The 18,630-nt window shown below is 41.4% G+C and overlaps 1 protein-coding gene across 2 annotated transcripts in view; it reads left to right on the top strand.

Annotated features, from left to right (window-relative positions):
* The window catches only part of FAM114A1 (family with sequence similarity 114 member A1), a 55,290-nt gene that overhangs the window by 19,758 nt on the left and 16,902 nt on the right, over positions 1–18,630 (top strand). For both annotated transcript variants that reach the window (XM_034772120.1, XM_034772119.1), the window contains exons 4-8: positions 2,631–2,750; positions 2,919–3,025; positions 5,337–5,471; positions 8,231–8,383; positions 12,371–12,494. In XM_034772120.1, the coding sequence (XP_034628011.1) occupies positions 2,631–2,750; positions 2,919–3,025; positions 5,337–5,471; positions 8,231–8,383; positions 12,371–12,494 (639 nt within the window). The remainder of the gene's footprint in view (positions 1–2,630; positions 2,751–2,918; positions 3,026–5,336; positions 5,472–8,230; positions 8,384–12,370; positions 12,495–18,630) is intronic.

Below are 18,630 nucleotides of genomic sequence, written 5' to 3'. Positions count from 1 at the left end.
TACTGTACTGTACTCTAGCTACTGATGAACTGTTTTGCAGCAATCAAAATAACTCTGGGAAAACTCATTTTTTAATTTATAAAATGCATGCAGTTCCCAATCTTAGGGAATATGGACAATATTTAATAAACACCTACAATTGTGTTTGATTTAGATTTCTAGAAATGTCTTTGATTTGTTTTCTAGATTGATTTTTCACATCACAGCTTTTTAACTCATGACAACTTAGCTGATGGCAGAGAAGCATAAGTGTGCGGAAGTATCATTAACACCTCCTTGTGCATACTTAGGCCCCAAATCGGCAAGGTATATGCAAGAGGATTTTCAGAAACTCTCAGCATTGTCCTAACCCTGGTCCTGTAGACTCCAGTAGGAGCAGAGTTTGGCAAACACTGTATGCTTTTGAAAGAACAGCCTTTACCTAAGCCTGCCTTTAAGATTGTGAATAGTCGTCCCATTGACTTCAATGGGACCACCTACCAAATACCTTTCTAAATGAGGGTGCAATGCTTGTTTTTCTGCCACCTGATCCAACCAGAGCTCCTCCTGTCCAAAGGTCAAATGCCTAGGTAACATACACAATGAAAGCTGGTTAGTATTATTGGGGGAAGATGATTTGAAGGTTAAAATTAGAGCAACAACATAACCCAGGAGAGTGGGATGATTGATTGTTTAGAGAGCAAAGGTTCATAAGGGAAAGCCCTGCATCTGTGTTCAGAGCCTAGTCCTGTAAGGTCCTGATCATCCTCAACTCTCCTTTGTATCACCTCTCAGGACTTTTAGGGAAAGTGTTCCTAAAATCCAATCCAAGTAACACACTTGAGAACAAATCCGCTAGCCCCAAAAATGTTGGGAGAAAAGATGAATTGCATGGATTGTATTCTTTGAGGGTGTCAGAAGGCAAGTGAGCAAGGGAGGGAGACCCAGTGGATATAGTGTACTTGGACTTTCAGAAAGCCTTTGATAAGGCCCTACACCAAAGGCTCTTAAGCAAAGTAATCAATCAAGGGATAAGAGGAAAGGTCCAGTATATGGTTAAAAGATAGGAAACAAAGGGTAGGAATAAATGGTCAGTTTTCCCAATGGAGAGAGGTAAATAGCAGGGTCCCCCAAGGATCTGTACTGGCACCTGAGCCATTCAACATATTCATTAATGTTCTGGAAAAGGGGGTAAACAGGTGGCAAAGTTTACAGATGATACTAAGTTGCTCAAGATGGTTAAGTCCAAAAATGACTGCAAAGAGTTACAGAGGAATCTCCCAAAAGTGGGTGACTGGGCAACAAAATGGCAGATAAAATTCAATCTTGATAAGTGCAAAGTAATGCACACTGGAAAAATAATCCCAATGATACATACAAAATTATGGGGTCTAAATTAGGTGTTTTCACTCAAGAAGGAGATCTTGGAGTCATTGTGGATAGTTCGATGAAAACATCTGCTCAGAGTGCAGCAACAGTCAAAAAAGCTAACAATGTTAGGAACCCTTAAGAACAGAATAAATAAGACAGAAAATATCATAATGCCACTATGTAAATCTTTGATATGCCCACACCTTGAATACTGCATGCAGTTTTGGTCACCTCATCTCAAAAAGATATATTAGAATTGGAAAAGGTTCAGAAAATGGGGTATGGAACAGCCTCCATATGAGGAGAGATTAAAAAGACAGAAAAGAGATGACTAAGGGGGGATATGAGAGAGGTCTATAAAATCATGACAGGTGTGGAGAAAGTGAATAATTAAGTGTTATTTACCCATTCACATAACTCAAGAACCCGGGGTCAACCAATGAAATTAATAGGCAGCAAGTTTAAAACAAACACAAGGAAGTACTTCTTCACACAACGCACAGTCAATCTGTGGAACTCATTGCCAGGGGATATAGTAAAGGCCAAGACTATTAACAGAGTTCCAAAAAGAACTGCATAAGTTCTTGGAGGATGGGTCTATCAGTGGGTATTAGCCAAGATGGTCAGAGATACAACCCTATGCACCAGGTGTCCCTAAACCTCAGACAGCCAGAAACTGGGACTGGATGACAGCAGATATATCACTCAATAACTGTTCTGTTCTGTTCATTCCCTCTGAAGAATCTGACACTGGCCACTGTCAGAAGACAGGATATTGGGCTAGATGGACCATTGATCTGATCCAATATGGCCATCCATTCTTATGAAACATCTGAATTCCACTTAAGCCCCAGCCCTCGGAGGCACAGAGCACCCTCAGTTCCCATTTTAGTTAATCAGCGCTGAAGGCACTCAGTACTTTGAAAGATTGAGCACTAAATTTACCCCTCTCTGTCACAATAACAAAATTTACAATGATCTATATCCTGTATCATTTGTATTCTATTTCATTTTCATCATTTCTGCTCAATTAACATACAGGACATGAGTTTGAAATGTATTAATATAACTAGTGAGTAAATGAAGGTCTAGCTGGCTTTTCTGACCTAGAAAATAAGTTAAGCAGATGTAGTAGGCTTCATATTTTGTGAGTTTCACCTAATTTTTAATTGATGTATTTACTAAGCATTAAATATTATGCCTTGTTACTAGTAATAAGAGTGTTTCCAAATCCCAGACACATGCATAATTGCATCTAAAATATATTTGTACCATTACAGGTCATGGATTAACTGCAGTAAAGGAAAAAGCAGGAGCCACTCTAAGAATTCATAATGCGAGTTCAACATCTTCAGAAGGCGCACAACCTGCCACAACTGAGAGCAAAATACCAGGGATCAGTAAGTAGCTTATTAGTCCAAGTTGAACAAAACATTTTGACAAATTATCAAATGTATACAATTTAGGAAATTCAAAGATTTTGGTGACAGAATCCAGTTCATTGTGATTTGTTGAAAATAACACAGTGTTGAAGATGCGTTGTGCCTGTCTCTTTTTCATTTTATTAGAGTCCAACAATGCCCCAGACCAGAGCTCCATTGGGGTTTCACCCTCTTCGCCTTCATCTGGATCTCGTGGGATGCTGTCAACAATCACTAATGCTGTACAGAACACAGTGAGTAACTCCAATGTGTCTTGTCTTCTGAAGTTCTCCTTCGTGCCCTCTAATTGCAAGTCACATTTGAAGACAAGGGTTTGGGAGTTGTGTGACTGTTTGAAAAACAGTTTTTGAACCACAGATCTACAATGACACTTTTACGCAAAAATAACTAGCTCAATATAAAGTTTCAAGTATATCAAAGAAAGTAACCAATTTAGGCTATACCTACACTGTGAGCTAGGGGTGCGATTCCCAGCTTAAGTACACATATTCAGGCTAGCTCGATGAGAGCTAGTGCACCTATAAACAGTAGCATAGTGCAGTAGCACGGGCAGTGGCAGCAGAGGCACAGCTTAGCAATGCTGAGACCTACCCACGAGGTTCAGGTGAGTTTGTATTCAGCCTGGTTTTGAACCATGCCACTGCATCTGCTGCCTATGCTACCATGGCTCCACTACTGTTTATACTTGCACTGGCTCTCATTGAGCTAGCGCAAGTATGTGTATGTGAGCTGGGAATCACATCGCTAGCTCAAAATGTAGACGTGGCCTTTGAGTGAACATTTGGGACTAGACTTAGTTTTAAAAAAATTCTGGCTGGTGCACTGTGTATGTCTATGCAAAGTCTTGGGAGTCATATGAAGGTGTGGTGCTCTCGTGATTTTATTAAAATCAAGTCCTTTGTGATTAACTTTGAGAGGAGGGTTTCTTATATTTTTGCTGGTAGATAAAACAAGACAATCCTACATTTGCTTGGTTCAAGACTTTTACTAAATGATTTCTTTTCTTCTCTAGCCCTGGCCTCTCCCTCCATGCCTAGTCTCACATCTCAAACTGTCTCTTTGACACTGCTCTCTGGATATCTTGGTGCCATCTCAAACTCAACATGGCAAAATTTGAACTAACTATTCATCTTTCTTCCCTTATCCATTATTACCATTGTCCTTTCCATATTCCTTGTGATCCAGGCTCAAAACCTAAACATTACATTTCACTCTCTTCTTCTCTCTCCTCCCCTATATCCCAGCTTTTGCCTAATCCTGTTGCTTCTTCCATTTTACCTCTCCAATATCCATCCACATCTTGCCTTGTTCCTTTCAGTGTGTATAAAATGCTACCTCTACAGTCATTTTCCTTTGAACTTTTTTGCATGATGCACTAGCATAGGATTGCAGAAAATTGCAGGCAGCATCCAGGAAGCATAGATGGCAGGGTTTCCTTTGTGCAAAACTGGTGAGGGTGATGTTCCCTTTCAATGATTGTCCAGCCCATTCGAAGCATGCCATGAATAGCTTCGCTTTAATGTCAAAGATTCTGGGAACATAGGAAGATTTCCATTGGCCACCCCCCCAAGGGCTGCAGTGAGGGTCACAGAGTCAGTGAGGTTGTAGCTACCTACGATTTGCTGGTGGTGGGTTTGGGTGAGACTGCCTGAGCTCCATGGGGAAGCCAGTCTGCAAGTGGGAGAATTAGGAGGGCGAGCTGGAAAGTTAGAGCTGTCCATGTGGGTGGTGAAGGCCATCATATCAAGGTAACAAATGGTATCAAGAAGAAACAGAACAGTTCAGGTAGTGACTCCTGCCTCTTGTTGAAAAAAGTTTCCTTCAATGTTCTAATACTGAGAACAGAGGCAGTCTTGACTGCTGAGACCTCTGTAAAGTTTTCCATGTTCAGCTCCTCATTTGAGAAGCTGCCAGACATAGAGTCTAGGCTACAGACAGAACAGTTAGCCAGTGTAGGTTCTTCTTCCATGTAGCTGAACCAATGAGAGAGATGAATAAAGCTCGTGAGAGGACATAGAATCAATGGCTTCATGTGAGAGAATCTCCCATGTAGCAGTTCATTGCAGCTGTCAAATGAAAAAAAAACTCAGTTACACAAGTGAGGTGAGCTCCTTTCATAAGGGTCCTTAACTTCAAAGGAACCTTTTGTACCTAAAATTTGCACTGACCCACTGCATGCCATTTAAAGGAAAAGATGAACCATCCATGTATACAAAGTAAATATGGCTTTATTCTCTGATTATTATTATTTAATTTATTAAGAGAATTGCTATTGGGCATATTTCTTATTGACATCAAGCTATTAAATATCATTCAAAATAAGTTAATTATAAAACTTTTGTATAGTACTTTTTCTCCGGGAAAATGGATTCAAAGCAAAGTGAGATGATTGATGAAGTCATAAATCCTATTATTAGTAAGGGTGGAGAAACTTTAGGGAGTTAAAAATTCAAAGTCAGCGTCAGCAGAACCAGTGTTTTTTTACAATTTCTTATTAACATAAAGTGTAAAGAAAATAACCACACTGCATTGTTTTATGTGCAGGGAAAAAGTGTTTTGACAGGTGGTCTAGATGCTTTGGAATTTATCGGCAAGAAAACCATGAATGTCCTGGCAGAAAGTGATCCTGGATTTAAGAGAACCAAAATACTGATGGAAAGAACAGTTTCCTTATCTCAGGTTGGATTGCTTCAAACCCTCTTTGTTAGTGCAGTTGCAGATTACTGAGCAAGAATTTCATTCGCATCAGTAGTAGGGTTAATTTAGTATAGTTAGACCTATCCAAATAAAAATTATGCATTGTGTCAGCTCCACTTTGTTCTCTGCAGGACTGCAAATTAATGTATTTTGTAAAATCAACACTTGCATATAAGTAAGGATGTGCAATTACCGATTTTCATAAGATACTGTGTCAGGTGATAAACGTACTCTGGAGAAGTGCTCAAACCCTTAATGTTTTCTTAATAGTTATAAATCTGTATTCACACCAATACATACATAGTTGTAGTGCTTTCCTGGGGAATGAGTAATAGTGGAATATAGCATTTATTTTATTGGGGAAAAAATTAAAGCAGTAAAAAATTATTACTTATATCCTTTTAAATTAATGCTATCATCTAGGGAAACAGCATACTCAACAGCAATGAGCCATGCCCTTACCATATGAGTCAAGTTATGATTTGTGTCTTCAAAGATTCAGAGACCTTGTAACAGTATAATCCGAATATAATCATTGCCAGTACCAGTTACTTTAGCTCTCCAGGTACAGATGTTCAGTAACTGCTTACTACTTTTGCTAACTGCAGCAGAATTTCATCAATAAAGTGTGTGTGTGTGTTAATAAACACAGATAGACCTAGGTAGCATAAAACCCTATATGTAGTATGGTTAAGGGAAATCCTATAGCAGTAGACATTAAAAAGAAGCCTTTATATTACCACAATATTTTCCTGTTTGTAGAATGTAATATTGCAGTGAGATATTTTTCTCTCAATAAGATGTTTCATTTTTAACATCTACCACTGTAAGCAGAAACAGAATGATACTGTTAGAACAGATCAAAAGCAAACTAATCCATGCTAAGCAAATTACATAATTATACACTTTACCTATATCTACTTGAGCAATGCTCCAAATGGCCATTACTGTTAAAAAGGAAATATGTATAGCTATAAAATACTACAGCCCCAGTACTGCAGTTGAAGTTTCTACATGGATCTGATTGCAAGATCAGGACTTAGTTTTGGTTAATGTGTTTCTTGTAAAGCATTCCAAGGCACTTCACAATGTAATATTGCAACTCTGGCAATAAAGGGGACTCTCTCAAGTAGTGTAGACTCAAAATTTGATCTGACTGAAAATTTATGATCTGAAGAAAGTCATCTAGATGGTAAGAACCAATTTTTCAAACACTGGACTACAGCTGTGTCTGCAAAAATACACATCTACATGAAACCAGCTAATTGCATGGGCAGGTATATGTTAATACATTCAGTTAAGTCAGGGGTCGGCAGCGTTTGGCACACGGCTCGCCAGGGTAAGCACCCTAGCGGGCCGGGCCAGTTTATTTACCTGCTGACGCAGCAGGTTCGGCCGATTGCGGCCCCCACTTGCCACGGTTCGCCGTCCCGGACCAATGGGGGTGGCGGGAAGCCGCAGCCAACACATCCCGCGCCACTTCCCGCCATCCCCATTGGCCCAGGACGGCAAACCGCGGCGAGTAGGGGCCGCGATCGGCCAAACCTGCCATGTCAGCAGGTAAATAAACTGGCCCAGCCCACTAGGGTGCTTACCCTGGCGAGCCACGTGCCAAACATTGCCGACCCCTGAGTTAAGTGTTGGCATGTCCCATCCTATTCCAGACTGCACTTAAGCAGATACTTAAAGTTAAACATGTGCGTAAGTGTGGTCCTGAATTGGGGCCTAAAGAGGCAAGGGAAACAAAGGATGGGAGAAAGGAAGTGTTAAATGGAGGTAATAAGAGGTGGGGAAATGAGGCAGAGAAAGGTAAAGTGATTGCCTAAGTTCACACAGAAAGTCTGTGGTACAATAACTGAACCCAGTTCTCCTGAGTCCTAGTCCACTGCTTTCTTTTAATCTAATTTGTGCATGCAAAATTTAGATATGAAGAATTGTGTATGCAGTATTGAAAATGGTAGAGCTAGATATTTCATCCTTGTGCAGAGGGACAGAGAAGGCCAAAGTGCCACGTAAGCGTAAAATGTCAAAATAGCCTTAAGTGGTTCATAGGCTTTGGATAGGGTGAAATTTAACCCATAAATACAGTGGAAAATGTGTACAAGAGGCCATTTCTTCTTAGGCAACCTTCTGTATTAAGAGAGCACTCCATAATATCCCCAAATGTATGGAGTACAGTTCTGATCCATTTTTCCTACAAAACCCTACCTTCATTAAGCAAATGATTTTTGTGGGTCCAAAGGTCATTTATGACAGGTTTCACTATATATTCACTCTATATATACTTCATGTGGGTAGGAACCCTGGAAACAGCATTCTGCAGAGATTGTGCTCTAGGTATACATACTGTAGGACCTGTATGGGGCCCTGTTTGAAGTAAAGCCTTTTTAATTTTTCTTCTCTTGCAAACGGTGGCAAAATTTATGAGGTATTACCTGTAGCCATCACTGCATTTGAGGATATGAGCAATGTTATTTGTTGTTGGTTGGTTTTTAAAGACAGTTAATAATTACCATAGGGAAAAACATATATAGAACACGACTTAAATATTTTATTAGAGAGGTTAATCAAAAAAAAATTATGAGGCATATCTGAGGCTGACTAAAATTTCAGCTCTGCAGGTGTAATATAGTACCAAATTTTATTATTACTGTCTAGAAGAGATGAGGTTGAGAGTAATAAAAACTGGCAAATCTGCAGTGCAGTCAATAAATCAACAGGAATGATGTATTTTTTTGCAGCTGTTGCGAGAAGCGAAAGAGAAAGAGAAGCAGAGATTGGCCCAGCAAGTTACAGTTGAAAGGACAGCGCATTATGGGCTGCTTTTTGATGAGTTCCAGGGTTTGTCCCATCTTGAAGCTCTGGAAATTCTGTCAAATGAAAGTGAAGCCAAGGTACAGTAAACAAGCTGCATAAATCACAAACACAATGTTTAGTGAAATACTTTCTGTAAGCATTAATCTCCCCATACAAGTCAATAAGAGTTTTTTCATTGACTTCACTGGGCACTGATTTGGTTCCAAGGGTCAATCCCTTATCTCATGAAATCAATGAAGGTTTTCCCAGTGAGTTCAGGAGGACCAGGATTTAGCACAAAGGAAGCAAGGAAATCTGCCATTGAAAGTTTTAGTTGTTAAGACATTATGTGTTCTGCTCTTTAAACCTGTTACAAGGTGCTAATGCCTTTTCAAGCTTTACCAGAAGACTCAAGTGTATTGTTTTTATTAAAGGTGTTGCCATTTATATTCAGGAACCTTGCACCAACTACACCAAGAGGTTAATAAAAGAAAATGCATTCCAGATTATTTATTTAACTTCTAAATATTCTTTATTGTATTGTGTTATTATCCTGTTGTTGACTAACCCAAGATATAAATAGAGATGTAAGCAGTCTCTGTGGCTATGTTTACACAGTAATGTAACCTAGGGTAACTGGGACTTGAGTCAGCTGACCCATGTCAGGGAAACCTGGGCTTGAGCATCTATATTGCATTTTAACCCTAGTTTAAGAATTTTCTGACCTGTGCTCAAACCTAGGGCTTTGACATCCACACTGCAGTGCACTAACCCAAGTCAAAAGTAACCATATTCCAGAGTGCCTAGTGTCCCCCACCAATGTCAACATTCGAGCCCTAGGAACATGGTGTACTGTGGGAAAACTCTACTGCCCACTCTGTTTCCTAATGGTGGCGGTGCTGTCAATGGGACTTGTGCCCATAGTTGGCCCTCCTCAAGGAGCACATGAGTACGTAAACTGCAAAGGGTATTACTCCATTGTTATGCAGGCAGTAGTGGATCACATAGGCAGATTTATGAATGTCAGTGTGAGCTATACAGGAAAAGTTAATGATGCCAGAGTTTTTTGCTGCTCTGGAATCTACATTCATGGACAGGCTGGGACACTATTTCCACCAAATGACATAGATATATATAGTGCTACTGTCCCCATTGTTGTTATCGGGGAACCCACCTACCCTCTTTTGCCTTGGCTTATGAAATCATACTCTGATTTCAGAGGCTCAGGCAAAAAAAAAAGTTTAATTACACTCTAAGCAGGTGTAGAATGATTGTTGAATGTGCTTTTGGCAGATTAATATCCTGTTGGAGGTGTTTACAAACCCATTTAGATGCCAGTGTAATTACTGTTGTCTGCGTTACTGTGGCTTGCTGTGCTCTTCATAACTTCTGTGAAGCCAGAGGTGAGCCATTTCCCTCTAAAAGGACGTATGACAGCGAGGAGACAGTGATTGATGCGCTCAGCCAGAAGTGAGGCTAGCGTGGCGGGGAGCTGATTGCACCCGAGCAGCGGAAGTAAGGGGTACTTTGTGTGCTCACGTTATGGACTTGCATGGCCCAATGGCAGAGGGGAAATAGTACCTATAGGAATGTGCTTCGAGAGGAGGGGAAAACGGGCTCATTTTTGGTGAGGGGGCAGTGTTTGGGAGGGAGTGGTCTTGATTGCCATGCAATGCAAGTCAAAATGACATGATGAAAAATAAATTTGTTTGTGGCTGATAATGTGCTTGTGCAAACTGCAGATCACTCACCCTGCAGAAGGAACACCCCGAGTGGGTCATACACTGCATCAGAGTCACCACCCCTGTCTAAAGTCTTCTAACCCTGGCCCAGCTGAAGACTGGTGCAGAAGCAGCCTCCAATGTTCAACCGCTGGCACTTTCTTACTCCCACTTTTTACTAACAAGTCTCAAGAAGCAGCCAACTCGGTGACCCGCTTGTCTGCCTAATAATCAAGTTCTTCAGCTCTTGGCAATCCCCCCAGGGGATCCAGAACTAGCTGCTTCCTTTCCTGCTCCATTCCACCCAGGGTGTGTGGCCCTTGCCTGCATGACCCAGGTGGTGGATCGCTGCTGTCCTCCCAAAGATCCCATCTCTTAAAACACACACACCCCCCCCAGCCTGGCTGCTGCTGGCTGCGGTCTGGTGAAGTGCATCCCCGGGGATCCCTTATCCCTGCCCCCGCTGCATGCCAGGAGGCTGCAGGGAAGTTTGGGGACCAGCTCCCACTCACTATGCTGACAGTGCACACAGACAGGGCGTCCCTGCACATGCAGCCCCAGGGAGGGCAGTGGGAGCCCAGGAGCAAGGACAAGATCAGAGCACCACCCCGCAGAGAGAGGGAGAGCTCCTGGCTCACCACGGCCAGGGGGGTAATGATCCCCAAGAGCCACATCCCAACTGGCAAATTTTCTCCCTGCTGTGGGCAAGCTCCACGTGACAGCAAGGAGGCGCAGGAGCCAGAGCCACCACAGGAGGATGCAGGAATGGGGAGCAGGCTCGGCCAGCAGTAGTGGCACTTCCGGACCACTGTGCTAGCTGCCTGCAGCGCTGCTACTCTGCCGCCAGGAACTGTAGGATACATCTAGAAGATTCTTGGGACCCCAAGTCAAAATGGGACCATGTGCACACAGAATAGCAATAGGGCTCGGACTCTAGGTCCAGGTTTAACTCAGGCTCAGACCCTATAGCCCTACTGGGTCCTGGGACCCTAAGTCCAAGCCTAGGTTAGCGCAATTGCAGTGTGGATGCAAGAGGGGGTTGCCTTGTGTCCAGACTCAGACCTGGGCTTACACTGCTGTGTAGACAAACCCTGTAAGGTTACTCTGAGATACATGCTTAAGTTAATAAGGTCTCTGTGACAGCTAGCTTTCAATGTCAGTTTATTGGCTTTGCTGTGCAGCCATTCAGGAAAGCTTTGGTGCACACTTAGCGGTTGTATTTATACATTATGACATTTTTCAAATACATTTCTGAGCGTTTCTTCCTCCACTTTTTTTTTTTGAAGTCCATCTCTCCCTGCCCTCCCAAAAAATAGAAGTATAAGGAATAGTTTCTCTTAAACAGAATGGTCCTGCTTTTTTAAAAGTGTCTCACTTCATTTTTTGTGCTATTTTTCCGGCACAAATAACTGCAGGCCCATTTCAACAGCACTTTGACACCTAATGTCCCTATAGTTGTAGCATTTGCAACTATTTCTAGGTGTAGAATTGTAAATACAAAAATCACAGTCAGTCCTATAAAAACAAAGAAACAAGTAAAAACACCTTCTCATTCATCATAGCCAAAACTTAGCATGAGTCTGTTTAAATTCAAGTTAACCAGAGCTCACAGACTTCTTTATAATGAAATGAGATTCATCTCTTGTAAGCAAGAGTGTTCAGTGCTTGGGTATCAACTACAGATCTAGCAGCCTACATGCGGGGGAAAACTGAAAGCCGTTTGGGGACTCTGCAAGGAGATTTCTAGTTGAAGACGAAAACAGACTGGTGAGTGTCCACCAGAGACAGCCTACGGGAATTTAGTGGAACTAAGGCTGCTTGTGAGGAGAGCAGACTACTAACAGTCATCCCCTAGGTTGATAGCCTTAATTTTCAAAACTTTCAGTGGGCTAGAACCAGACTTTCTCAGGCACAATGACATACCATGACCACTGCATTCTTCAAAACAGTTGGACTGTAGGTAATGTGGGTAAGCCTTGTGGGAGCAGGGAACAGGACCACTACTCTGGAATTTCCTGCCACAGCTGTTCAGGCTGACAGCGAGTCTTCCCCTCTGCTCTTCCTACCCACTCTTCACCAGAGCCTTCCCAGAATAATTATAAGATGTTATCCAAAAAATATGCTCTGGGAGCAGGAGGCGGCCTGAATATCTTGTAAGACTTGTGTAATATTTGTCAGAAACTCGGATACCAAGCAGATGAGCACATAATTAATCCCTAGATAAGGTAGATAGGTTAGATAAAGGACCTGATCTTCTAATGGGAGTTCTTGTCTACTGCTCAACACACCTTGGGGTCAGGATCAAAATTTGTAATTTCAGTAAAGAGAGGGGTGATTTGGGATCACTGTCATTTCCTTTTTCAGATTCAGTCATTTTTAACATCACTTAATGGAGAGCAGTTGGAAACTGTGAAAAATGACTTAATTGCTATTAAAGAGATCTTCATTCCAAAGGAATCAAATAATGAAGAGGATCAAGAAAAAAAAGGTAATTAAAATAATATTGGTGTATCCCAGTTGAGACCTGTTAAATCTATATATTTAATTTAAAAAAAACTTTAACCCAAACTAGCATGTTTTAATTAATTGAGAGTTGAGAGTAGACAGACAATTTGGAGTGAATTTCTCTATAATACCCTAACATTCTTCAAAAGAAGTAAATACAGTGGAGACTAGGGAAGCTTGGATTGTTAGATGTTCATTTCAAACTCAGTTGATTGACATTCTGGTTTATAGACTCTGCGTATAAAATTGTGAATGCACCATAGGCTAAAAGGTTAGGGGAGTTCAGCAATGATTTTGTACCGTAATGGCTGTATCCAATACACAGTGGGTGAGATCCTTACCCCTTCTCCAGCACCTTTACACCAGGTAAAAGGGCTGGTGTGGCATAAAAAGGTCCTAAAAGCCCCAGTTCCTGCTGAGAGAGGATTCCCCTCACACTGGCACTGTTGAAGAAAGCCACAAGGCTGCCTCCAAGATTTCTCTTTGCAAGTCCTGACTTAGGGGGTGTATTGGGGGGCAGCAAGGGCACGTCACAGGCTGGGCTGCAGTATACAGCACTGTGAGGATTCCAGACCATGCTTTGGTCCAGAGGGCAGCCTAGGGAGGTTTCCATAACTTAGAGAGACCCCCTAGGGCTGCCTACATTATGCCAGGGGCCTCTGCAGCCTCTGAAACAGGACCGAATCAGAAAGTTGCATAGATAGCTTAAAGCCACTGTAGTCCCCTCTCCTCCTGGGTTGTGCATTTTGAATTGAGCTATTGAAATCAATGGAAATGGACTGTATCCTCAATAACTTAGAAGACCTTGTTTTACATATGAGGGTCTTCTCCTAATCTCAGGGATGCAGGCCTATACGATCCATTTTGCAAAATACTGAAAGATGTGTGACTAAGAATCTGAAATTAAGAATCCCTGAAATAAAATCTTATTTAAAAGAAGAGTCTAGAGATATTTCATTGTTCACACTGCCTGGGGCAGCAGCAACTTCTATTCTGTTCTACTCGAAATATTGCCCTCATCACCATAGTCTCCTAGCACCTTCCAATAGTTTATTAAGCAAAGGGACTAACATCTGTCTCATGTGGTTTGTTCTTTCATCCTCTCCTGAAGGGAAAGCTGTGTGTGCAATGAAGTGTTTAGTTTGGTAGGGTTGTTTTTTTAATGTAAACATTGCTTTGAGCTTATACTAGAGAGAGCACATCAAAGAAACATGGCTTGCATTTGGAGAGGAAAGTGGTGAGGTCTGTGATGGTCCTTAATGCCTGTGGAATTCATTCCACAGCCTCACAACAGCCCCGAAGAATGCTCTATCTCCAGGACAGGTGAGGTTTACCCTTAAGGTGGAAAGTTCAGTTGTGCCTGAGGAGGGGACTTGTCAACCAACGTCCTCATTCTCAAGCTCTAAGCAATCTTTTAAATATGCTGAGCCTAAGCCATAGAGTTCCTTGAAGATCAAGACTGAAGCAAAAAGCATTGCAGATTTTGCTCTGCAAAAGCAAATCGGTTAGAAAACCAAAATACATCCTCCCTTGTGACAGAGGAAATAATAACCACCACAGACATGTTCAATGCAGCTAGGAGCGAGAGAATGGTCTTCAGAAAGTCCAACAGTTATTTTAGGCTGCAGTAAGATTAGCTACTGCTCAAGGTGACTCATTTCCTTTAACCACAATAAGTGCACATTGGGTAACCCCAGTGCAAAAAGCCAGGGCAATTCCTATGCACCACTTAAGTCCCACGATCCATTTACATGTGCACGTAGCTCCACATACAGAGTAAAGGCAGTATAATACAGTACACTGTGTATCCCTTTGTGATCAGCCCTTCAGTGATGGACAGGATTTGCCCTCTCCCTCTGCACAGTGGCAGATGTCACCCATACTGCATAAGCAGCAGTTCCACAAGGGAACTTTCATATCTTGTACACGTCACATGATGTCTGTCCACAGATATTTACAAACTATTAAGGGGACAATGTCAACTTGCATTTTTTTTAATACAAGAGGCTGAAAGAGACTATAAAAATATTAAATATTTAAATGTTTAACATCTGGCCTTAGACAGAATTACTAAAATAGATGGAGAGAGAAATCTGGACTTTGAGAAATGGAGAGGAGACCCATTTTCTTTTCAGATATTTGTAACATGCTTACAGGCAGCTGTGTTGAATCTCTTGAGGACAAAGTTGCCAGCTAGTTGGTTTATACATCCCGGTGTTTTGCTGCTCAGCTAGAAAACTTGCATGTAGCTGAGCTAGATTTTTTGCTATAACTCAGTCTCCCAAGGGCTGAAATACTTTAGTCTAACTCTAGTTATTGTGCTCAATATGAGGGTAACTAAATGAAATTAATGGCCTGTGATATACTGGACATAAGACTAATGATCCCTTCTGGCATTAAACTGTATGAAATGATGAGCAAGGTAAACCCTTATGGGAAAATCCTATGTAATTTAAGAGGGATGAAATCAATAGGGTTCTGTGAAATTACTCTAAAACCTAATAGAAATTCACAGAGCATGTAATCCTTTCTATGACCTGCTCCAAAGCCCTCTGAGCTGAGAGGGAGTCTTTCCACAGACTTCATTGGGCTTTGGATCAGGCCTGAGGCTAGGTCTACTCTAGGGGAGGGAGGGGGGATCGATTTAAGATACACAAATTCAGCTACACAAATAGCGTAGCTGAATTCAACGTATCCGAGCCGACTTACCCCGCTGTGAGGACAGCAGCAAATCGACCGCCGCGGCTCCCCCGTCGACGGCGCTTACTCCTACCTGCACTGGTGGAGTACATGCGTTGATTCGGGGATCGATTGTCGCGTCCCAACGAGACGCGATAATTCGATCCCCGAGAGATCGATTTCTACCCGCCGATCCAGGCTGGTAGTGAAGACAAGCCCTTAAAGGCTTTTTTTTTTTTTTTTAACCATCCTATAGAATTATCTAGAGTAGCAAGGATATAATTTTATATTAAATTTTATAGGATGGTTCAAAAACTGTGGAAAAATTATAATTTTCTATAGGACCTTTCCATGAGAGCAGGGCTGGCATCTCTGTGGTGAGCACACCCACATAAGAGACTTGAGTTTCAGTACTTGCTGCTGCCTTTCCCTTGTGATTGGCCATGCACGGAGCATTGCAAAGACACTATGCACGTCTCCTTACATTGCCCTGCAATGTCCCCTCTAGACAACACCTTTGAGGTGCCTAAGAGAATCCTACTTATCTTTTCTCAGTTTGAATAAAATGTGGGATCTTCAGGAAAGGTGTAAAAACCAGGAGAATGGGGGAAGGAGTTTCTCGTGACCATCGGGAGGCCTGTGAGACAGGAACACCAGGCCATTCCCTGAATTTAACACATGCATTCCTAAATGCCTTTATTGAGTGCAGCCAATGTATAAAGGCCCCATAAAACTTAATGAATTCAGTTAATAGGGCCATAAAGGGCAATAATCTGTCATTTTAAAATAAATATGACATCCAGCATCTTTAAATTTAATTCTGCTAATGATGTAAATGTTTGTTCCCCCGACAGAGCACAGTTTTATTAACCGTTGCAGGTTTCTAATTCAGCCAGCCTTCATTTGTAAATGGCTATATAATTTAAACTAGGTTTCTATTCTCCACTTACTGTGGTTCATGTTTCTGATCCTATTTACAAAACCAAATGTAGCTTCCCAGGTTGCACTGAGGTGTGTCCTTCCCAGAGCAGATTCTTGGTCTTTTTTCTTTTTTTATTTGATTTATTTACCTAAAATTATTTGTTTAGGGCCCTTCGGCATATTGCCATGATATAGTCCTTATCTACATTGGGAAAATGAGGTGTACCGTGTGCTTAATACTATTTAACATGTTTTTCAATACCACTGAGCACTTCATGTGAACAAAGACAGTGTTGTTTAATTATGAGTTAGCTGGTCCTGGTCAAACCCAGGGCATGTCTTCACTGCAAATAAGAGGTGTGTTCTTAACTTGATTTAGATAAGTCAGGTTAAAATCCCAGCAAAGACAAGGCAGTTGTAGTTTTATCATTAGTTAGCAAGTAGAGTTAAACTCCGACTCCCCTATAGGCTTTAACTCAACCCGCTAACTTGTGTTAAAATTACAAATGCCTTGTCTTCAGTGGGATTTTAATTCGAACCTTTTTTTTCCCCAGTGAAGACATGGTCCTAGACAAGGTATTTTTGAACATGTTAAATTCTGCCTAGGTGCTCAGCCGTACCTAAAAACATGCTAATTAACACATGTTGGCTAACTGTCTTGCTAAAGACACCGTGTTTTCCCATTGTAGACAAGGTCACACTATTTGATAGCGCTACAGTATCATTTGGCTGTGCTCTACATATATAAAAGATAAGAGATTTAGCTGGAGAAAAAAACACTTCCCTACCTTCAAATAAACTGTTTGGATGGTTTGTTTATTTGCTGTAACCTTGAAGACCAATCCCAGACCATTTCTCACCTTCTGCTGCTGCTCCAAGGATGTTACTACAACTTTTGAGCTGCATTTATCTCTGTGGAGCCTGCACAAGAGAAAGATGTGTGAGGATCTTTGAGAAAGCTCATTTGCATAAATCTCATTCTTTAGGATTGGGTGTGTAGCCCGTTTCCATGGCTTCTTTAGGATCAGACAGACAGGTACAATCAGCATCCACAGGAATAAGGAGAAAGGGCACTTCTTGCTTCCAAAGGGACAAATGTGTTTTTGCAGTAGTTTTCTGTTTCCTTGCAAACTGTGGTAATATTCATGCCCAACAAAAAATGAGTATACCTGAAAAGTGCCTGTACTTAATTCTTAAGGCTACATTAATATCAATGACTTCACATGTCACTACCTGACATTAAGGGACAGGTAATTGAACTGGGTATCAAATGTTATATGCCACAAGTTATCAGAAATTCTGGTACTTGTGCAATGTGTCAGTGAACAGCTTCTCTAGTTTCCGCAGGCTGCAAATAATGACACATTTCAACATAGACTTTTAAAAATAAATGACGTGAACGTTGAATTAATAACCCTGAATACAAGAAAACTTGCTCAATACTGTCATAAGATCAGCCATATTGGGTCAGACCAACGATCCATCCAGCCTAGCATCCTGTTTTCTGTTCATTCTCTCTGAAGCATCTGGCACTGGCTATTGTCAGAACAGGACAATTTCAAGTGATTCATCTCCAGCCCCAGCTTCTGGAAGTTGGAGGTTTAGGGACACCCGGAGTATGGGGTTGCATCCCTGACCATCTTGGTTAGTAGCCACTGATGGCCCTATTCTCCATGAACTTATCAAATTCTTTTTTGAATCCAGTTATACTTCTGGCCTTCACAACATCCCATGGCAATGAGTTCCACAGATTGACTGCGTGCTGTGAAGAAGTACTTTCCTGTGTTTGTTTTAAACCTGCTGCCTATTAATTTCTTCAGGTGACCACCTAGATCTTGTGTTTTGTGAAGGGGTAAATAACACTTCCCTATTGACTTTGTCCACATCATTCATGATTGTATTGACCTCTGTCATATCCTCTCTTTATTCATCTCTTTTCTAAGCTGCAAATTCCCAGTCTTTGTAATCTCTTCTCTTATGGAAGCTGTTCCATACCGCTAATCATTTTTGTTGTCCATATCTTTTCCATTTCTAATTTCATCTTTTATAAGATGGGGCAACCAGAATTGCACACAGTATTCAAGGTGTGGGCATACCCTGGATTAAATAGGGCATTATGATATTTCTGTTTTATTGTCTATTCTTTTCCCAGTGGTTCTTAACATCACTAGCTTTTCTGACTGCCGCTGCACCTTGAGTGGATGGTTTCAGAGAATTATCCATGATGATTCCAAGATTTCTTTCTTGAGGGGTAACAGCTAATTTAGACCCCATCATTTTGTATGTGCATTACTTTTCATTTATCAACATTGAATTTTATCTGCCATTTTGTTGCCCAGTCATCCAGTTTTGTAAAATCCCTTTGTAATTCTTTGCAGTCAGCTTTGGACTTAACTTTTATTAATTTTGCATTATCTGCAAATTTTGCCACCTCACTGTTCACTCCTTTTCCAGATCATTAATGAACATGTTGAGCATCACTGGTCCCAGTTCAGATCCTTGTGGGGATTCTGCCATTT

This window comes from Trachemys scripta, chromosome 5 (assembly GCF_013100865.1).
Source record: "Trachemys scripta elegans isolate TJP31775 chromosome 5, CAS_Tse_1.0, whole genome shotgun sequence".
Classification (NCBI taxonomy): Eukaryota; Metazoa; Chordata; order Testudines; family Emydidae; genus Trachemys; species Trachemys scripta.
Note: the sequence above shows the minus strand (reverse complement) of the source record. Positions and strands in the feature narration are given on the sequence as shown.